The 23,626-nt window shown below is 40.2% G+C and overlaps 2 protein-coding genes across 9 annotated transcripts in view; one reads left to right on the forward strand and one right to left on the reverse strand.

Annotated features, from left to right (window-relative positions):
- The window catches only part of LOC138651117 (beta-1,4-galactosyltransferase 1-like), a 480,309-nt gene that overhangs the window by 382,331 nt on the left and 74,352 nt on the right, over positions 1-23,626 (forward strand). For 3 of the 7 annotated variants that reach the window (XM_069741131.1, XM_069741142.1, XM_069741124.1), the window contains exon 7: positions 3,445-3,547. The exons of 2 other annotated variants lie outside the window; for them this stretch is intronic. In XM_069741131.1, coding sequence (XP_069597232.1) covers positions 3,445-3,547 — 103 coding nt within the window. Of the gene's footprint in view, positions 1-3,444; positions 4,518-23,626 lie in introns of those variants that run through there. 2 more of the 7 variants (XM_069741118.1, XM_069741150.1) reach the window with 1 other exon arrangement.
- The window catches only part of LOC138651152 (beta-1,4-galactosyltransferase 1-like), a 279,802-nt gene continuing 276,502 nt past the window's right edge, over positions 20,327-23,626 (reverse strand). The window contains exon 7 of one of the 2 annotated variants that reach the window (XM_069741180.1): positions 20,327-21,579. In XM_069741180.1, the coding sequence (XP_069597281.1) occupies positions 21,447-21,579 (133 nt within the window). In that variant the 3' untranslated portion in view covers positions 20,327-21,446. The remainder of the gene's footprint in view (positions 21,580-23,626) is intronic. The other variant, XM_069741172.1, reaches the window with a different exon arrangement.

The following is a 23,626-nucleotide window of genomic DNA, read 5'->3' on the forward strand; positions in this document are numbered from 1 at the left end:
TTGGTAGTCTTCAGACTTCAAAATGCCATGCACACGGTCAAGCAGTCCAGTGCCAGAGGCAGCAAAGCAACCACAAAACATCAGGGAACCTCCACCATGTTTGACTGTAGGGACCGTGTTCTTTTCTTTGAATGCCTCTTTTTTTCTCCTGTAAACTCTATGTTGATGCCTTTGCCCAAAAAGCTCTACTTTTGTCTCATCTGACCAGAAAACATTCTTACAAAATGTTTTACGCTTTTTCAGGTAAGTTTTGGCAAACTCCAGCCTGGCTTTTTTATGTCTCGGGGTAAGAAGTGGGGTCTTCTTGGGTCTCCTACCATACAGTCCCTTTTCATTCAGATGCCGACGGATAGTACGGGTTGACATTTTGTACCCTTGGACTGCAGGGCAGCTTGAACTTGTTTGGATATTAGTCGAGGTTCTTTATCCAACATCCGCACAATCTTGCGTTGAAATCTCTTGTCAATTTTTCTTTTCCGTCCACATCTAGGGAGGTTAGCCACAGTGCCATGGGCTTTAAACTTCTTGATGACACTGCGCACGGTAGACAAAGGAATATTCAGGTCTTTGGGGATGGACTTGTAGCCTTGAGATTGCTCATGCTTCCTCACAATTTGGTTTCTCAAGTCCTCAGACAGTTCTTTGGTCTTCTTTCTTTTCTCCATGCTCAATGTGGTACACACAAGGACACAGGACAGAGGTTGAGTCAACTTTAATCCATGTCAACTGGCTGCAAGTGTGATTTAGTTATTGCCAACACCTGTTAGGTGCCACAGGTAAGTTACAGGTGCTGTTAATTACACAAATTAGAGAAGCATCACATGATTTTTCGAACAGTGCCAATACTTTTGTCCACCCCCTTTTTTATATTTGGTGTGGAATCATATCCAATTTGGCTTTAGGACAATTCTTTTTGTGCTTTTTCATTTTAGATAAATTAAATGAAGATAATAAAAATAATTTGTGTTTGCAATCATTTTCAGGAAGAAAATGAGTATTATCTGACAGAATTGCAGGGGTGTCAATACTTTTGGCCATGACTGTATATAGATATTTTGGTATGTGATGTATATATAGTTATCTCTATTACATACGTATGCGTAGTTTATGTAAAATCACAGGTTTTTTTCCGCTCTGGCTATAGTTGTATCAGTTATATTCGCTATACCCATCACGCCTACTGGCGATTTGTTTGAGAGACGGAAATCCTGCTGTAATTGTAGCATCCTAGCATCCTAACAGTCATTACTTCCGCTGTCAGCGTAGGTTTTGACTCCTAATGTGGTGCGGGGCTAGTGTTCTGGTATCCTAGCAACATGTCTATAGTTGTATCAGTTTTATTCGCTATACTGATCACGCCTATTGGCGATTTGTTTGAGAGACGGAAATCCTGCTGTATTTGTAGCGCCGTAGCGCTGTAATTGTAGCGCTGTAGCGTCCTAGCAACCGTTACCATCGCCTATTGGCGATTTGTGTGAGAGACGGAAATCTTGCTGTAATTGTAGCGCCATAGCGCTGTAATTGTAGCGCCGTAGCGTCCTAGCAACCATTACTTCCGCTGTCACCGGAAGTTTCGACTCCTATTGTGGCGCGGGGCTAGCGTTTTGGTATCCTAGCAACATGAACTTCCGTTTTCACCGGAAGAGCCATCCTCGTGTTCCCTTACCGGACTTATGGTGTCTTTAGTACTTCTAATTAGATCTGACAGCTACTTTTTGTCGCAATGATTTGCGGTTTATGTTCCGGGGGATCCGGTCTTCATTCCGCTATGTGCGGTTCATTTATTAACAACGCCGCACATATCACTTGCTTAAATTCACCTATCACATGACTTGTGCATAGGATGTGATAGGATAATCACGCCCGGCTACATATTGTTTAAGAGGAACCAGTATCTCTCCCCACTCTCCTCAGTGTAACATGGAGGGTGGCAGGTCTCTATGTCCTTCTTTTTAGCACTTGTGCACTTTATCTCCCAGGCAAACTAAGTCCCCTGATGATTCGGCTTGCGAAGAAACGCGTCGGGACATTCTAACAGGGAGAGTGCAGGGCATGATATTACTCAGGAGTAGTTGTGGACTGCCCTTGTAAGGGCGGGAGCTCGGGATTTTAGGTTTATCAACAGCCCCTTAGGGATTGACAGGGCATTGTCTCCCGACGTCGCTGATCCATGGATTTCTCCACTCCAGCGAACTGTGGGCTTCACCTACCCGTCTATGGCAATTGTTGAGATCGTTCCTTTATTAATATACTTTGGGTGTATATGACATTCACCTTATTTGCCTTACTCCCTCCCGCCTGATGTAACTTTTTTGATTCCTGCTAATATTTATACAAACAAGGTTACCTGGTTAATTTTTTGCACTTACGTGTGCTTTAGTTATAAACTAGAGGTATCCTGGGAGTGTGGGACAGCACACTTCGTATGTGCAACGGTTGTCCATACCAATATTTTATTTGTACCACCCATAAATGGTGTTTTTCCTTACAGGTTACATAATTTAGTACCATTATATCTTTTTGGGGTGACACTATTTTCTTGTTGTTGTTTATATTTTTTACCCTACACACATTAAAGGTTATGTTTTAATTTCTACTTTAGCTATGTTCTTCTAATATTGGTGGGATTTGTTGGATATTACCAATTAGATTTATTCTGATTTGCTTTTTTTGCGTGCAGGTCATTATGCAGGGCTCTGGCAGTGCTCCTCCTGTTGCTCCTTGCACAAAGGCCGAGGTAGCGGCCTTGCTGCTGGGTTGTTGCCCTCCTATTGCCCCATTCACATCTCCTGGTGTACTGGCCTGTCTCCTGGTAGTGCCTCCAGCCTCTGGACACTATGCTGACAGACACAGCAAACCTTATTGCCTCAGCTAGCATTGATGTGCCATCCTGGATGAGCTGCACTACCTGAGCCACTTTTGTGGGTTGTAGAGTCTGTCTTATGCTACCACGAGTGTGAAAGCAAAGCACAACCAACATTCAAAAGTGACCAAAACATCAGCCAGAAAGCATTGGCACTGAGATGTGGTCTGTGGTCCCCACCTGCAGAACCACTCCTTTGAGTGTCTTGATAATTGCCAATAATTTCCATCTGTTGTCTATTCCATTTGCACAACAGCATGTGAAATTGATTGTCAAACAGTGTTGCTTCCTAAGTGGACAGTTTGATTTCACAGAAGTTTGATTTACTTGTAGTTATATTCTGTTGTTTAGGTGTTCCCTTTATTTTTTTGAGCAGTCTATATATATTATAGAGAGAGAATTTGATAAAAAAAGAAAACAGCATGAAGCGGCAACAGTAAAATTGTAAAATAAGTTTTATCATGGTGCCGAGCCTCAAGGTAAAGGCAATCCCTCAATAAAAAAGTTAGGAAATTGAGGCCTATATATAGACAGATGTCTGTAAATCATGTTTTTCACAGACTTACATTTCTTTTTTGCAGTGTCCCTTTGATAAAGAAGGCATCAAAACGAATGCATATGGATGGGCTGAGTTCACTCAACTATTCAATAATCAGTATATCTAAACATCGACTATACACCAAGGTGACAGTTGACATTGGTCTACCAGAGCAATTAATTAATTAGAAAACAAGACCTATGGAGAAGATTTATCAAATATGTATTTCACATCATCTGCCGTTTTGAGGCATTTGAGAAGTGACAAAAGAAAAGAAATGAAGACTAGACTAATAGAGTCAACAGTACCAAACCAAAGAGAATAAAAGATTGACACAAGGAATGTAAAATTTAACAAATTTTATTATAATAAACCAACAAATTAACATATATCATAATTACCTAGGTACCTCAAACCACAACTCAAACCATATACGCCCCCGGAAGAAGAACTGGCAAAACGCGCGTCAGGGTGGGTCGCACACTAGGACGTGGGCACTATACAGGTAATATACCTTTATATACTTGCTATAGGGATACTTTGACATTATGCAGGCAGTGTATCAAGCACATGGATAGTTTCCCTCGGCTTCTTTGCCACTTAGGCGTGTGCCAGTGGCTTTAATTAAGTATGGTATAGTGAGGTCCCATGTGTATGTGATGTGCTACACTGTATGGTTCTATCTCTTGTTATTTATAAATATAGCAGTTGCGGTGATTTGTGCCCCATTCCTAGTGGCTTCTAGTTGTGGTTTGAGGTACCTAGGTAATTATGATATATGTTAATTTGTTGGTTTATTATAATAAAATTTGTTAAATTTTACATTCCTTGTGCCAATCTTTTATTCTCTTTGGTTTGGTACTGTGGTCTTTTGTACTAGTACGGAATGTGACCAAGCTTTGTGCTTAGGTCATTTGGATTTAAATGTATGTAATAGAGTCAAGTAGGTCTCTAAAACAAAAGGACAAAAAATACATAGATGGAAAATTTCAAAGAACTTAAAGGGAACCTGTCACCCCCAAAATCGAAGATGAGCTAAGCCCACCGGCATCAGGGGCTTATCTACAGCATTCTGTAATGCTGTAGATAAGCCCCTGATGTATCCTGAAAGATGAGAAAAAGAGGTTAGATTATACTCAACTGGGTGGGGCGGTCCGGTCCGATGGGCATCGCGGTCCAGTCCGGGGCCTCCCATCTTCTTACGATGACATCCTCTTCTTGTATTCATGCTGCGGCTCCAGCGCAGGCGTACTTTGTCTGCCCTATTGAGGGCAGAGCAAAGTACTGCAGTGCGCAGACGCTGGGAAAGGTCAGAGAGGCCCGGCGCCTGCGCCCTGCAGTACTTCGCTCTGCCCTCAACAAAGCCGGAACCGCAGCATGAAGACAAGAAGAGGGCATCATCCTATGAAGATAGGAGGCCCCGGACCGGACCGCGATGCCCATCGGACCGGACCGCGATGCCCATCGGACCGGACCGCCCCCCCAGGTGAGTATAATCTAACTTCTTTTTCTCATCTTTCAGGATACATCGGGGACTTATCTACAGCATTACAGAATGCTACCATGAACCAGCTCAGTGGAAGAAGTCCAGACTAGTACATAATATAATTGCAATAACTAAATTTATTATTACAAAAGGTCAATAGGCAGAAACATGGCTAAAAAGTGACAAACCGTGCTGCATATGCAAAGGCGGTAAGAGACAGCATGATAAAGGGAGGGCGGGAGATTGTGTGTGCCCCTGTTATACACCATTAGGTATGTCGTTACTATTATGATGTTTATGTATTAACTGGTGTTACTAACATTTGGGGATGTATATGCCGTTACTTGTTGTACATTTGGGGTTATCATGCTGTCTCTTACCGCCTTTGCATATGCGGCACGGTTTATCACTTTTTAGCTATGTTTGCCTATTGACCTTCAATTTTGGAGGTGACAGGTTCCCTTTAATTTGTTCAATGTGATTTTCAAAAGGGCACTTATGCCCATCGCATAAAACAGATGAACTGACCATTGATCATTTGGAAAGCAACAATAAATAAATAATGCACTTTCTTGGAGAAATTAAATGTATGCAACCATACAGTGGATACAGCTACAGAACTGAATTGATATACCAAAGATTGCCAGGCTCAAATTATGGCTTGACCCATTGAGTTGGTTAATCCACAAAAATCTGCTGCTTCTCCATAATAATATCCAGTTCTTGAAGGGTTTGAAGAATGGTGGTGCATTATACAAATGTAATGTTCCATTTCACTTCATAGCTCAAGGGGAAAAGAAATGTGGTATGTTGATTTGTTTAGATTCAAGACTTTTTAGAATAACCATACCTTGTGTTGCAATGTTGATATTTTTCGGTGCAGCCTTTTTGTCTGTACCTCACTTCACCTGTATATATTTGTCTTTGTGCTACTAAGCTATTATTTTGCATTGTCACATTTTTGCTATTTACTTCAAATCCTTGATCATAAAAATACTTACTAGAACATCTTCAGTACTATGACCCATTGAACAACTTTTCTAAAAATTGTTGCCAATTTATTGTAGAAATTATTCTGACTGTTCCATTCAACTGAAAGAAAGGGGCTTCAGAAACCTATCTACAGTACATGCTAAATTTCTGTAGATACCTCTGCAGGGCCGAGTTTATACAATGAGTTTTTAGTGAGTTTTTGATGTTACAGATTTTCTGCATAATTTGTGTGCCAATTAGTTAAATTATTTTACTTGCAATTTTTTATGGCATTTTTGAGTGTTTTCACAAGTGTTTTTGTTACCTTTTTTAGCTGGAGTCTTTGTTTCTTATTTTGTATCTTATGTTTTAAATAAAGCTGCTTTGTTTTGGAAACTTCCTGTTACTTAGCCATCATTAAAACTTTATTGGTATTCATGTGCAAATTACACATTTTTTATTTCACTAATTTCATTCAAGTGCGTGGTGAAAATCCACAAATAAAATAAAAGATATTTACATCAAGAGAAATTGACAAGTTGCTGATTTCAGATTTATATAGTGTTTTAAATAACACTTACAACTCTTACAGTGATTTATAATGACTTGATAAGGGGTCCCTAAACTTCACAATTTAGAAAGTATTGGGCTTTCACTGTTTTTGGTTCAAGAGGACACATACCTACCTCATTCAAAAAAGCCAAAGAACAAATCAAGACCCCTAGTTTAAGAGATTGTCCATTCCTCTAGGTCATTTTATTAATGGATCCAGGGGGTCCAAAAGTAAAAGAAAAGATAATACTTTTTTCCCTAACTAAGGGGGTGATGAAGGGGGTTTGAGTTACTATTTATAGCGGGGGGATTTAGCGGATTTTATGATGGGCAGCTGTCACACACTAAAAGACGCTTTTTATTGCAAAAAATAGTTTTTGCGTCTCCACATTTTGAAAGCTATAATTTTTCCATATTTTAGTCCACACAGTCATGTAAGATCTTGTTTTTTGCGGGACGAGTTGACGTTTTTATTGATTCCATTTTCGGGCATGTGACATTTTTTGATCACTTTTTATTCTGATTTATGTGAGGCAGAATGACCAAAAACCAGCTATTCATGAATTTCTTTTTTGGGAGGGCGTTTATACTGTTCCACGTTTGGTAAAATTGATAAAGCAGTTTTATTCTTCGGGTCAGTACGATTACAGCGATACCTCATTTATATTTTTTTTATGTTTTGGCGCTTGTATATGATAAAAACTATTTTATTTTAAAAATAATTATTTTTGCATTGCTTTATTCTGAGGACTGTAACTTTATTATTTTTTCACTCATGATGCTGTATGGCAGCTTATTTTTTGCAGGACAAGATGACGTTTTCAGCGGTACCATGTTTTTTTATATCCGTCTTTTTGATTGCGTGTTATTCCACTTTTTGTTCGGCGGTATGATAATAAAGCGTTGTTTTATGCCTGTTTTTTTTTTTTACGGTGTTCACTGAAGGTGTTAACAAGTGGGACAGTTTTATAGGTCGGGTCGTTACGGACGCGGCAATAATAAATATGTGTACTTTTAGTTATTTTTTTTTCTTTAGATAAAGAAATGTATTTATTGGAACAATATTTTTTTTTTCTTTATTTAGGATTTTTTTTTACACATGTAAATATATATATTTTTTTACTTTTTTACTTTGTCCCAGGGTGGGACATCATGGTATAGTGTCAGATAGCTGATCTGACACTTTGCAAAGCACTGTGTCAGATCAGTGTTCTGATAGGCAGTGCTGCAGGCTTGCTGATGCCTGCACTGAGCAGGTGCTTGGAAGCCACCTCCCTGCGTTGCTCCGAGGGTCTCAGGGAAGCACGCAGGGAGCCCCCTCCCTGTGCAATGCTTCCCTATGCCGTCAGAACGCTGCGATCATGTTTGATTGCAGTGTTTCGGGGGTTAATGTGAGAGGAGCGGTCCGTGACCGCTCCTGGCACGTAGTGCCGGATGTCAGCTGTGATAGTCAGCTGACACCCGACCGCGATCGGCCGTGCTCCCACCCGTGAGTGCGGCTGATTGGTGATGACATACTATCCCTTCGGTGGTCATAGGGGCCCAGACCACCTCGACGGGATAGTGCGTTGGTTGTCAGAAAGGGGTTAACATGTCCCTTTTGTCACATTATTTTCAGGGGTACCATCGTTTCTGTCCAGGCCTATTTTTATTTTTTTTTAAATATTCTATGGAAGTATGGTTGAAAAGCAATGTCTGACTTTCATTTATTAATTTTCATAAATCTTTTATTTATTATTACTTTTGTCAGATTCAACGTATTTCTATGACCATTGTGGGTTTTTCTGTCATTAAACGAGGGGTACCAACAATTTTGACCACGTGTGTATGTAGGGGTCCATTATACTGTTTTGAGGACTAGTGGGGACCATTATACCGTTTGGAGTGCTATGCGCGGGCCATTATACTGTTTGGAGAGATATGTGGTGTCCCGTTATACTATACCTCTACAGACCTCCCCCCCCAAAGATTATGAGTCTCGGATTCCTGATTTTGTGGCCCAATCAGGAATCCGATTTGACACTACTGACCTTTTCTCTGAGGGCAAATTTATGTGCCCAACAATGCCCAGAATCCCACTTTGTCATACGTTAATTAGACTCCATTAAACAAATTACTAGGGGTTCATCAGGGGATATGATGACACATCAATGATAAGATCGACTATGAGTAAAATCACTCACCAACACTTTTTAGATAGAAGCATTGCTGATGAGCTCAGACACGATGCACAAGTGAGCCGCTGATAGCGTGCTAACTGCCATGTCCTGAACGCCGTAAGTGACACATCCTGTAACAGTGATACGGTAGTATGGGACGCATGTGTCAGCGGGCTCCGTATACCGGAAGTGACGCGATAGACACCGCGCCCACATGCCAAAATGAGGCTTGATAAACGGCATGATAGACCGGAAGTGACACGGTATGAAGCCACAACCACATATCGAAATGAAGCTTGAGGATAGTGTGCAGCTGTAGTATGGAACTAAAAAATATCGGAGGTAATGCGTTCACTAATACCAATGAGGACTAAGACATTATTTGTAAAGTTTAGTACACCAATGTTTCACCCCCAAAATAAAAGGTGCTAGGGGGCGCATTATTTTCACAGCTCAAAAAAATCACAGAACTAATTTAAAGCTACACACTGGAATTTAATGTCAACAATTATTTCAACCATACCATGCAAAGATGTACCCTCAGAGACGATAGGGGATATTTCAGAGTCATAATAGACCACAGGCAAAGGGTGGCATAAAATTCATCTTTAAGGAGAGTGAGATATCCATAGCCATCATAAAGGATATTGTAGACATATCAAAAAATATATCATTATGGACAAACCACAAAAAGGAACTCTGTAATTTAAGGAGAATCATTACTCAGAAAATATGACAGGCAATATATATTATATATTCCAAAGGACAAATATACATGGAAATCAAACGTTTCCAATAAGGCATGCCCTTGGTGGCCTAAATGAAACCAGTAAAGGACAACTGTTCATTGAGGCCCAGTGGGCTCATGGACCCCAGTAGATAAATCCACTTAGTTTCGCGTTGGATAATTTTTCTATCCCAGCCCCCTTGTCTCAATGAAACAGGGACCTCCTCTATCACAGAAAAAGAGAATGAACCCAGATTACCCCCATGTACTGTATTAATGTGGTGTGCATGTGTTGTTTCCCTGCCATGTCTGATGTCTCCCAGATGTTCTCCAATGCGAATATGCAGTTTTCGCTTGGTTTTTCCAACATAATCCTTGGGGCAGAAACACGTGCAGAGATACACCACCCCCGCCATTTTACAGTTTGAAAAGTGTCTCATATGGTATGTTCTACCCATCACTGAACTTCCAAAAGTATTTGAAGGTTGTACATGCTTGCAAAAAGAACAGCCCCAATGGACCTATTCATTAACCATGTGGTCTGTTTTTTGGGGAGAACAAAGTGGCTGTGGACGACACTGTCCCTAACTGACTTGCCCCTTCTATGGTTGATCGAAGGATAGGGGGAGATAAATTCACAAATGTCTGGGTCCAATCTTAATATCTGCCAATGTTTTTTGAAAATGTTTTTTGAAAATATTGAATACTCTTTTGGACTGGTCGTCGAAAGTACCAATCAGACATGTGACTAGTTTAGAGTAAATTTTTGTCCTAGGTACTAAAAGTGAGGTTCTACTTGTGTTTGACACAGACCCATAAGCGGAAATAATCACATTTTCTGGGTATCCTCTCTCCATAAAACGATATTTAAGATCCGAAGATTTAGCTTTGAAATCACTTAATGATGAACAATTCCTTCGAAGTCTAAGAAACTGTCCCTTTGGGATACCCCTCTTCAGCGGGAAAGGGTGTTGGCTTTCCCATCTCAAAAGGCTATTCGTAGCTAGGTTTTTGATAAATTGTGGTGTTAGGAGAGCCATCAGCCTGCCTGAAGATTGAGATGTTGAGAAAGGTGATGCCATCAACTCCAATCTTGTACATGAATACCATACCTTCAAGATTAGTATTGAGGTACTGTATAAACTCAAATGAATCAGCATCTCCTCTCTAGGAGGGCTGGGATGTCGTCAATATAGTGGGCCCAGAAAATAATCCTGGGGGTCCAAACGTCATCCTCGTCTCTGAACACAAAGGTGTCCTCCCACCAGCCCAGAAGCAAATTAACATAAGTGGGGGCACAGGGGCTCTTCATCACTGTGCCCCTTAACTAGTGGTAGTATTTCCCGCTACAGAGGAAAGAATTCCATTATAGCACAAATTCATGTAGGTCAAGTACAAAACTGTTATGTGGTCCAAAATGAGTCCCTCTGCCAGCTAGGTAATGTTTTACGGCCCTGAGGCCATCATGGTGTCGGATACTGCTATACAGTGCCTCCACGTCTATGGAGGCAATGATAGTGTCTGAATCCAAAACAATGCCCTCAAGTTTATAGAGGAGATCACTGGTATCTCTGACATAAGAGGGAACGGCCATTACAAATGATCATAAAAGTTTGTCTAAATAGATACTTGAATTTTGAGATAGTTCATCAATCCCTGAGACAATGGAGCATCCCTTCAGTGGACTGATGCCCTTGTGGTTCTTCGGTAATGCATAAAAGGTGGGTATAACAGGAAACTTAGGAAATAAAAAATTGAATTAATTCTTAGAGATCAATCTGAGCTGTAAGGCCCGTGTAAGGATCCGTGATAATTTAGAGGTATATTCCTTAGTTGGGTCATTCCTAAGAATTTCATAAAAAGACCTGTCTGACAAAATCAAAAGACACATATCCACATACTTAGTGCTATCCATTACGACCACATTACTGCCTTTGTCTGAAGGCTTAATGATAATCAAATTATTATCTTTTAGGTCATCAAGTGCCCTTCTTTCAATCATAGACAAATTGGGATGTGTGGTATCAAAACTGGGGTCTATGTTATTGATCTCATTAATCACAAGTTTTTGGAATATTTCAATACTCCCAAAGTCACTGGAAGGCTGCATTTTCTTACTTAAGGGTTTCAAATTAGAGAAAGGACCCTCGCCAGCTGCTCTACTTCCCTCCTCTGCCAGTTCAGTGAGTAGCTCAAGGTCAACTAGATCTTCATGAGAGAATCCAACTGTTGACATTTTTGGTAGGTCATTTTTTTGAAAAAACATCTCCACTTAAGTTTTCTAGTAAAAAAGTTGAGGTCCATAATCCAAATGAAAGGATCAAACCTTGTTGTATGGAAAAAGGTCAGACCTTTACTTAGCCCCTATTTTTCCATCAGGGTAAGATTAGTCCACCCCAGGCCTCTAAAAAAAAAGGAAGAAGATGATGCAGCTGACTCAAAAGAGGGTTGAGGCCCCTTGTCAGATCCATAATTCTGCCATATTTTCTGACCAACCCTCTTTCCTCGACCTCTAGATTTGGAAACCTGTCTTAATAAAAAGCCCCTAGGTGCAGAGTCTATATCAGACGAGTCAATGATCCAGGGTTTACTAACAGAGAAGAGACTTTAAAGATAGCAGTAGAGACATTTCATTTGGAATTAAAAAACAAGAAACACAAACGAATTGTGAAAGATTGTTCTGAGTTTAAAGAAAAACGGGCTTATCCATCTCTACAGGCTACACCAGTACCAACCTCAGAGGTATCATCCTCTGACGTTGATCCACTGGGCCTCAATGAACATTTGTCCTTTACTGGTTTGATTTAAGCCACCGAGGGCATTCCTTATTGGAAACATTTGTCTGTCATGTATATTTGTCCTTTGTACTAATACAATATATATTGCCTGTCATATCTTCTTACTAATGATTCTCCTTAAATTACCGAGTTCCTTTTTGTGGTTTGTCCATAATGATATCCTTTTTGATATGTATACAATATCCTTTATGATGGTTATGGATAACTCACACTCCTTAAAGATGAATTTTATACCATCCTTTGCCTGTGGTCTATTATGACTCTAAAATATCCCCTATCATCTCTGAGGGTACATCTTTGCATGGTATGGTTCAAATGATAGTTGGAATTAAATTCCAGTATGTAGCTTTAAATTAGTTCTGTGATTTTTTGAGCTGAGAAAATAATACGCCCCTTAGCACCACTTATTTTGGGGGGTGAAGCATTGGTGTATTAAACTTCACAAGTAATGTCTTAATCCTCATTGGTATTAGTGGACTCATTACCTCCGATATTTTTGCGTTCCATACTACAGCTGCACACTATCCTCAAGCCTCATTTCGATATGGGGTTGCGGCTTCATATCGTGTCACTTCCGGTCTATCATGCCATTTAGCATGCAATGCGCTCCATGCTATACACTGACCTCAAGACTCATTTTGGCATGTGGGTGTGGTTTCTATTGCATCACTTCTGGTATACCGAGGCCGCTGACACATGCGTCCCATACTACCATATCACTGATACAGGACGTGACAGGACATGGCGGCGCGCACGCTGTCAGCAGCTCACATGTGCATCATGTCTGAACTTATCAGCGATGCTTCTATTTAAAAAGTATTTGTGAGTGATTTATTCATAACCCATCTTATCATTGATGTGGTCATCATATCCCCTGATGAACCCCTAGGAATCCCCTGGGTGAAAAACGCATCGGGCATTGAAATGGGATGTTGCTGCATATTGTGGATGCCTGATTGAGGTCCTTATTCACATGGTAATCCCTGTGATTGAGCTGATAACATCCCAGCAGCCAGAGGAGTATATGACTATTACAGCATAATTATATACTCATAATTTTTTATGTCTGATTATCCTTTTTTTGCTATATTGAGGACATTTCTGCAGAGTTCTATTATGGATGATGTTGTGATTGGTGGCTGATAATGGGATCCCATGTTGCTTATGATTATACCTCAGAGTACCTCAGGGTACACCCACAGATTTAGGCTATGTGAACACATAGCGGATTTAGATACGGATCCGCAGCGTTTTTGGATGCGTGGAATTGCATCAAATCTGCAGTGTAGTGCACAAGCAATGTTAGTCAATGGGAAATTGAGATTTTTTTTGTACATGCTGCGGAAAACAATGCGGAGATTTTCAGCATTTTATTTTAAGCAGCATGTCAATTCTTTTTAAGGATCTGCAGCGTTTCTGCACCCATTGACTTCCATTATGTCAGGCCAATCCACAGCAAAATCACAGGTTTAAAAAAGATCTGAAGTTTTGCTGCGGATGTGCCTGCGAGAAATGCTGCAGATTGGGAGGGGGAAGAGTGTGCGTGCAGAGTGTGGGCGGATACTGTGTGTGTGGGCGAAGACTGTGTGTGTGGAGAAGATGTGCATGTCTGTGTGCGCGTGTTTGTGTGTGTCTGTGTGTGTCTGCAGAGCTATGTGTGTGTGCGGGGATGTGTGTCTGTGTGTGTGGGTCTGCGGGTGTCTGCAAGGCTGTGTGTGCAGGGCTGTATATGTGTGTGTGCTGGGCTGTATGTGTCTGTGTGCTAGGCTCTGTGTGTGTGTGTGTAGGCAGGCATCGTCCGATGGGACTACTAGTCCCATCTGGCTATGCCCGCTACAGTGACAGCTAGCCGGATAATGGGACAGAAGTATTCCCATCATACGGCTACCGTGTTCAAGTGTAAAAAAAATAAAACACATACACACACACACAGTACATACATATAGACATACAGTACATACAACATACAGTACATACTCACCATACAGCTAATCCCCGAAGCCCTCGATCACCTGTAAAAAGATTAAAAATTACAAACCAACAGTATACTCCCTCATCCGATGTAATCCATTTAATAATGAGTGTCCCATGACGATCTCCCATGGAGAGCTGTCACATCGGCAGATGCGACCACTCTCCAGGGACTCCAGTGATACAATGATGGAAGGTATCCATCCACACTGTATCCCGCCGCCGCTGTGAGTGCAGAGTTCATACTATCACTTGCGGCACAGCTGCATGGGAAAATTCTCAGGCAGCAGTGCCGTAAAGTGAGAGGCCATTGAACCCTCAGTGATAACACTGCAGGAGCCATTGTCTCCTGTCAGTGTGTCACTGGAGGCCTATAGAACTGTCACATCTGATGTGACAGTTCTATAAGGGAGATCGTCGTGCGTCACTCGTTATTAAATGGATTGCGTCAGACTGGAGTATTTGTGTTAGTTTATTAATTTTTCTTTTTTTGCAGGAGATCGAGGGCGTCGCATGGATTACCAGCATAATCAAGATGGCAAAACTGTGTTGTGTTTTATTTAATTAAAATACTTTATTCTGCCTGTGTGGGTTTCTTAACCCATTAACAACTGTAGGATTAGTAATGGATAGGCGTCTATTGACGCCTCTCAATTACTAACCGGGGTTAATGTCACCTTACAATTCAAAGGTGACATTAACCCCCTATTACGCCATATGCCACCACTAAAGGGCAGTGAAAAGAGAGAGGCTAAGTGCCAGAATTGACGCATCTTACAGATGCGCCATTTCTGGGGCGGCTGTGAGCTGGTGTTTGTAGCCGTGGAGGCCAATATCCATGGTCCCTTCCTAGTTTATGAATATCAGCCCACAGCTGTCTGCATAGCCTTTTCTGGCTAATAATTATAGGGGGACCACAAGTCTTTTTTTGGGGGGGTCCCCCTATTTTAATAGCCAGTAAAGGCTAAATTTATAACTGCAGGCTGATATTCATAGCCTAGGAAGATCCATTGGTATTAACCCCTTTCCCATTTTTTTCTATTTTTTTTTTATAAATTAAACAGATATTGTCTTTTAGGCCGGGGTCACACTTGTGAGAAACTCGCAAGAGTCTCTTGTATAAATACCCGGCACTACCGCCTGCACTTGGGACCGGAGCATTCAGCTGCATAGAAATACATGCATCCGCATGCTGCAGTCCCGAGTGCTGGCAGCAGTGCTGGGTATTGATGCGAGAGACTTGTGCGAGTTTCTCACAAGTGTGACCCCGGCCTAACTCTTTATGTACCATTTTATTATGTTTATTACTAAACATCAGGCTTGGTATTATCTATCTATCTATCTATAGATAGATATATCTATATTTCTATAGATAGATAGATAGATAGATCTATTATCTATCTATAGATCTATCTATCTTTCTGTGTGTGTAAACATTATTCTTCAATGTAAATGAAGAGGTTGGACAAGAAATTACATCACAATTTTTTTTTGGTTCAATAATATATCTTTATTTAGCTTTCAAGCATTCATACAAATTCGCATGAAAATCCGCATAAAAAAACGCATCAAATCTGCACCGATTTTTACCTGCGTTTTTTTGCCAAGAGATGCAGAAAATTCCACAGGCAAATCTGCAAAGTATGCCCATACCCTTAGGGTTTATGACGGGAAGGACACCTTTATTCAACCCATTGAATGCCCCGCTGTCCTGGGAATGAGTGGTAAAATTGTGTGTGAATTGGTTCCCCCACTGCTGGATCACGGTTATCTATGTAGATAACTTCTACACCAGCATTCCACTCATCAAATTCATTTCTGCCAGAGCTACCACAGCATGTCGTACTGTGCGTAAGAATCAGAGAGGACTTCCTAGGTCGCTAATTGGGCAACTGTTCAAAAAGGGTTAGAGCAGAACACAATTTAGTAACAATATGCTGGTGGTCATTTATAAGGACAAGAGAGATGTCCTTTTCTAGACCACCATACATAGTAATGGCAGCACTCCCACCGCTCTACGAGATACATCTTCACAGGTCCCAAACCAGACTGTGTCGTAGGGTACAAATAGAATATGGGGGGAATTGTTCTTTCTGATAATGTCCTCCAACCATACAGTACCATGCAGAAAGCTAAAGTGTTACAATAACATGAAAGTGTGTTACAGAAGGGGAATAAGAAAGAAAACCATTTTTCAATGGGATACATAACCCAAAAAACCTGGTGTGTGCCTAAAAATCTGTTTCAAACTGTACCTAGCATTCATCCACAGCTTGTTAAATTTATTTCTGATTCACTCTAATTTATTGCACGACTTGATGTACACAACTAGCATATGCCAACCTAATGTACTCTGCACAACTTACATATGCCGACCCGATGCACTCTACACAACTTACATATTCCAACCTCATGTACTCTACACAACTCTCTATCACAGTTGAAGTGCACCTACGATAAATATTACAGACCTGTCCATTATTTGTAGGTAGAAGAACTTTCAAAATCGGTAGTGTATCAAATAATTATTTTCCCCACTGTACATAAATTTCTTAATGGGTCTAGTTTAAAAAATGTAATTTATAGGGACTTTCCACTGTTTAGGCACATCATGGACTCTGCAAACGTAACATGGCATCCAATATTGATTAAAGGCCAATTTTGTGTTCCAAAAGTCTAAAAATTGCACAACAATTTTTTGGGTCCAGTTTCTACGGCTACCCTTTTGAAAAATGAAAAACTTGGGTCAAAACAACATTTTTGTGTGAAAAAAAATATATTTTTTTCATTTTCACAGCTCAATGTTATAAAATTCAGTAAAACATCTTAGGGTTCAAGGTGCTCACCACACCTCTATTTAAATTCCTTAAGGGGTATAGTTTCCATAATTGGGTCACTTGTGCAAGTTTCCTTTGTTTTGGCACCTCAAGAGCTCTGCAAATGCAACATGGCACCCACAAACAATTAAATTAAAGTCTTCTCTCCAAAACATCATTCCTTTCTTTTGGAGCTCGGCAGTGTGGCCAAACAGTAGTTTTCCACCACATATGGGAAATATGGTTTAAAGCCATGAAAAGTTGTGAAATTGCAAAATTTTCACCAATTTTCTGATATTTTCACACAAAAATGCAAAAATAATATTGTTCTAAGTTTATCACTAACATAATGAATAATGTGTCATGAAAAAACATGCTTACAATAATTGGGATTCTTGGAAGCGTTCCATAGTGATTGCCACATGAAGTAACACTGGCCAGAATTGTAAAATTTGACCTGGTACAGTGCCTTGCAAAGGTATTCGGCCCCCTGGAACTTTTCAACCTTTTCCCACATATCATGCTACAAACATAAAGATACCAAATGTAAATTTTTGGTGAAGAATCAACAAGTGTAACACAATTGTGAAGTTGAACAAAATTTATTGGTTATTTTAAATTTTTGTGGAAATTCAAAAACTGAAAAATGGGGCGTGCAATATTATTCGGCCCCTTTAACTTAATACTTTGTTGCGCCACCTTTTGCTGGGATTACAGCTGCAAGTCGCTTGGGGTATATCTCTATCAGTTTTGTACGTCGAGAGACTGAAATTCTTGACCATTCTTCCTTGGCAAACAGCTTGAGCTCAGTGAGGTTTGATGGAGATCGTTTGTGAACAGCAATTTTCAGCTCTTTCCACAGATTCTCGATTGGATTGAGGTCTGGACTTTGACGTGGCCATTCTAACACCTGGATTAATTTATTTGTGAACCATTCCATTGTAGATTTTGCTTTATGTTTGGGATCATTGTCTTGTTGGAAGACAAATCTCAGTCCCAGTCTCAGGTCTTTTGCAGACTCCAACAGGTTTTCTTCAAGAATGGTCCTGTATTTGGCTCCATCCATCTTCCCATGAATTTTACCATCTTTCCTGTCCCTGCGGAAGAAAGGCAGGCCCAATCCATGATGCTGCCACCAACATGTTTGACAGTGGGGATGGTGTGTTCAGGGTGATGAGCTGTGTTGCCTTTACATCAAACATATTTTTTGGCATTGTTGCCAGAATGTTCGATTTTGGTTTCATCTGACCAGAGCACCTTTTTCCACATGTTTGGTGTGTCTCTCAGGTGGCTTGTTGCAAACTTTAAATTACACTTTTTATGGATACCTTTGAGAAATGGTGTTCTTCTTGCCACTCTCCCATAAAGGCCAGATTTGTGCAGTGTATGACTAATTGTTGTCCTATGGACAGACTGTCCCACCTCAGCTGTAGATAGTTGCAGTTCATCCAGAGTGATTATGGGCCTCTTGACTGCATCTCTGATCAGTCTTCTACTTGTTTGAGATCAAAGTTTAGAGAGACTCCGGGTTTTGGTAGATTTGCAGTGGTATGATACTCCTTCTCCTTCAATATGATGGCTTGCACAGTGCTCCTTGGGATGTTTAAAGTTTTGGAAATCATTTTGTATCCAAATCCGGATTTAAACTTCTCCACAACACTATCACGGACCTGCCTGTTGTGCTCCTTGATCTTCATGATTCTCTCTGTGCTTCAAACAGAACCCTGAGACTATCACAGAGGAGATGCATTTATACGGAGACTTGATTACACACAGGTGGATTATATTTATCATCTTTAGGCATTTAGGATAACATTGGATCATTCAGAGATCCACAGTGAACTTCTGGAGTTAGTTTGCTGCACTGAAAGTAGAGGGGTCAAATAATATTGCACACCCCACTTTTCAGATTTTGAATTTCCACAAAAATGTAAAATAACCAATAGATTTCGTTCAACTTCACAATTGTGTTCCACCTGTTGTTGATTTATCACCAAAAATTTACATTTAGTATCTTTATGTTTGAAGCATGATATGTGGAAAAAGCTTGAAAAGTTCCAGAGGGCTGAATACTTTCGCAAGGCACTGTAAGTAGAGATGAGCGATCACTAAAATGCTCAGGTTCTCGCTGCTCGAACCAAGCAATTCCTAATAATCGAATGCTCATTTCGAGTAATGAGTATAATGGGAGTCAATGGGAAAGCCAAGCTCGTTTCTGGCAGACCCTACAAGGGGGTCTGGGTGACAGTGAAAATGCTGGAATGGATGAAAAAAGTGCTGAATAGAAGGAGAACAGCATGGGAACAGCAGGGGGTAGAGCCCTGGAAGCATCTCTGACTCCTAAATTGCTGCTGAGAACAATGATGTCACACTTTTACTCCACTTTAAGGAGTGTCATTAAAACATTCCAAACAGAGGAGAAATTGCATTTTACAGGGAAAAAAGTGGTCCGTGTTTTGTCTCGGAGTGGCACTTGGTGCCCATCCAAAGCCAAGTCTAACCCCACCATCAGAGGCTCTATTGTAAAGTCTGGTATTTGCTTTGTCATGCCCCCCAGGCTCTCCTCGGTCCACGGCACAGTGGTTTCATCACCCAGCCCGTTACATATTTGTTTTACAGACTACTATAAAACACACACCAGTCTAGAAAATGTATTTCTTTGGCCTACAAATGGCAATGAGACAGCTGATGACAATTATCTATTTCCTAGACTACTAGAAAATGCACATCAGTCCAGAAAATGTACTAGCAGATTAAAGAAACTATACTCTAACACAGTATTCCCCAACTCCGGTCCTCAAGAGCCACCAACAGGTCATGTTTTGAGGATATCCTTAGTATTGTACAGGTTATTGAATGCTTGCCTGTCCATGTGATGCAATTATCACCTGTGAAATAGTGAGGAAATCCTGAAAACACGACCTGTTGGTGGCTCTTGAGGACCGGAGTTGGGGAACACTGCTCTAACAGGTGGGGGAGGGGTGCAGAGTACACAAAGCAGCTTAAAGGCACATTTCTTCTACAGGTGGTGGGTGTGGAGTACACACAGCATCTTAAAGACACAGTACTCCCACAGGCGGGAAGTGCCGAGTACACACAGTGCGTTAAAGGAGTAATACTCCCACAAACATGGGGTGCAGAGTACAAACAGTGGCTTAAAGGCACAGTACTCCCACAGGTGGGGGTGCAGAGTACGCATAGTACTCCCACAAATATGGGTTGCAGAGAACACAAAGTTGCTTTTTTGAAGAGTGCACAGTCAGAATCTGTCTCTCACTCCAGCCGCATCCTATCCCTCTATAGTTTTTTAATATTTTATCCCAAATAAAAACCATATGCTATGCTGGATTCTATGCAGTATTCACAGTATATACATACCCCGACAGATTTTTAGCCTTCTTGGCCTTTTTTCAGAGAATATGAATAATAACACCAAAACTTTTTCTCCACTCATGGATAGTGGTTGGGTGAAGCCATTTATTGTCAAACTACTGTGCTTTCTTTTTTAAATCATACTGACAACCCCAAACATTTCAAAATTATTGCTACATAAATTAATATATAAGTAGAATCAAAAGCATAGCCAAAGAAATAAAAGAACTTTAAAAAATTCTCCCCAAAAATTCTGTTAGAAACATAGAAAAAAAGAAATGGAATTTACCAGAAAAGATCACAGAAAGTTAAGCACAAACAGAATGCAGTAGATCCCCTTAATATAGTTGGAGGTTACAGGTGCAAAATACTGATGAAACTACCATGCACAACTTACCAGTTTATGAAGGGGGTGATAATCCAGTATTAGAAGACCACACAGATGAAGCTTGCAATAGGGCGCAAGTCACACACATATATAGCACAGTGCCCGGCTAACAGCAAATTACACGCCCATGCAATTAGATTAGGCGGGCTGCCCAGCACTCTATATGTGCATCACAGAGGGACAAGCTCCGAGTTTACAAGGTCATTATTGATGAGCCTGACTGCTACCTGTAAAAATAATATATATATAATGAGCAGAAAAATATTATTATTGTACATTTTTATAGCGCCATTTTTTCCATGGCGCTTTACATGTGAAATATAATATAAAGATGAGGTATTAGTCGATATTTTGGATAAAATATGCGAGCTCCCCCTCAAAATAAAGGAACTTTTAATTGTCCCCTCCCATAATAAAATGTGAGTGGTAGTTTCATCTGTGTTTCGCACCTGCGTTACCGCCACCTTTATTAAGGGTGTCTACTGCATCCTGTTTATGCATTAGTTTCTGTGACCTTGGCTGGTAAATACCACAGACTTTTTGCTATGTTTATAAAAGGACACATGTCTGATGTGAAAAAATAATAATTTTAAAGGTTTTACCATTTGTAAAAGTTATCACCCGTCAATTACTGCTATCTTTGTCTTGGAAAACATAAATAATAAACCCTCCTTTAGAATGTCCATAACCAAGACTCTGTGAACATGTAGATACTGTTTGGTTAAACTCATTATCTGTACACTTAATACATATCATCAATACATTAAACAAGTCTTATCAAACTATTGCACTAAATGTTTTTTGTTATTGTTCAGTTCCGATGTTAACTGTGATTTTTGTATAAAGTTTGGTCCTAATGCGTTTGACGACTTCATATTCCAAGGAGTTAAGGCCATCTATATGCATGAATTTGCCAGCTTTCGAAATGAGATGAAAGCTAGAGAGAAAGGAGAAATGTACTGATCAAAACTGATGCACAAAACAGAATTCAGAACAAAGTCAACATTACTGTACTGGTTCAAATTTGTTCTCACAAGCTGCATAATGTTCTGTGTTCTATGCAGATTATATTCAAAGGAGAGGTCCTGGAAAAAAATCATACATGTTTTATATAGTACAAGACATAAGGGGGAAAAGAACTAGTAAAATATTTAAAAAACACCAAAATTTAAATCATTCTTTGACTCTTCATGGACTGAGTGAGGGCATTACATGCTGTAACGGCTTAAAAGGGTAGACCAAAATCATTTTCATCCTAAATCCCTATCTATTTAGTGTCATAAAAACAAGCATAGAGACATCGGCACTAAACACAATGTGCATACCTTGATAGATCCATGGCAGGCTGGCAGCGCATTAACTTCACGGATACAGGTGCAACACTTTAGATGTACCATGTCATAAGGAATCCAAATGAAGAAGTGAAAATGTAGCACTCTGCTTTTCGGTAAAAAATTGTATTCAATTCACCAAGATTTAAAATTGTGGAGGCGGGGGAGTTGGTTCTGTGGTAGACGACGGCCGTTTCGTGTACTTCTAGTGGTTATCCTAGCGGTTTGAGACTGTTTTTTATTGGCATATTGGGCTTCAGGTTAGTGGTAAATTTAGGTCGATAATTTTTGCATTTATTTGTGAAAAAAATTGAAATTTGGTGAAAATGTTGAAAATTTCGCAATTTTCAAATTTTGAATTTTTATTCTGTTAAACCATAGTTATGTGACACAAAATAGTTAATAAATAACATTACCCACATGTCTACTTTACAAAAGCACAATTTTTGAAACAAAATAATTTTTTTTCTACGAAGTTTTATGGGTTAAAGTTTGACCAGCAATTTCTCATTTTTACGACAAAATTTACAAAACCATTTTTTTAGGGACCACCTCACATTTGAAGACAGTTTGAGGGGTCTTTATGGCTGAAAATACCCCAAAGTGACACCATTATAAAAACTGCACCCCTCAAGGTGCTCCAAACCACATTCAAGAAGTTTATTAACCCTTCAGGTGTTTCACAGCAGCAGAAGCAACATGGAAGGAAAAAATGAACTTTTAACTTTTCAGTCACAAAAATGATCTTTTAGCAACAATTTTTTTAATTTTCCAAAGGGTAAAAGATAAACTGGACCCCGAAAGTTATTGTACAATTTGTCCTGAGTACGCCGATACCCCATATGTGGGGGGAACCATGGTTTGGGCGCATGACAGGGCTCGGAAGGGAAGGAGCGCCATTTGACTTTTTGAATGAAAAATTGGCTTCAATCTTTAGTGGATACCATGTCGCATTTGGAGAGCCCCTGTGTGCCTAAAGATTGGAGCTCCCCCACAAGGGACCCCATTTTGGAAACTAGACCCCCCAAGGAATTTATCTAGATGCATAGTGAGCACTTTGAACCCCCAGGTGCTTCACAAATTGATCCGTAAAAATGAAAAGGTACTTTTTTTTCACAAAAAATTTATTTTAGCCTCAATTTTTTCATTTTCACATAGGCAACATAATAAAATGGATCCTAAAATTTGTTGAGCAATTTCTACTTAGTCTAACGATACCTCACATGTGGGGGTAAACCACTGTTTGGGCACACGGTAGGGCTCGGGAAAGGAGGGAGCGCCATTTGACTTTTTGAATGAAAAATTAGCTCCAATCGTTAGCGTACACCATGTCACGTTTGGAGAGGCCCTGTGGAGCTCCCCCACAAATGACCCCATTTTGGAAACTAGACCTCCCAAGGAACTAATCTAGATGTGTGCTAAGCACTGTGATCCCCCAAGTGCTTCACAGAAGTTTATAACGCAGAGCCGTGAAAATAAAAAATCATTTTTCTTTACTCAAAAATTATTATTTAGCCCGCAATTTTTTATTTTCACAAGGGTAACAGGAGAAATTGGACCCCAAAAGTTGCTGTCCAGTTTGTCCTGAGTACGCTGATACCCCATATGTGGGGGGGAACCACTTTGTGCGCACATCGGGGCTCGGAAAGGAAG

The sequence above is a fragment of the Ranitomeya imitator genome, chromosome 1, assembly GCF_032444005.1.
Source record: "Ranitomeya imitator isolate aRanImi1 chromosome 1, aRanImi1.pri, whole genome shotgun sequence".
In the NCBI taxonomy this organism is placed as follows: Eukaryota; Metazoa; Chordata; class Amphibia; order Anura; family Dendrobatidae; genus Ranitomeya; species Ranitomeya imitator.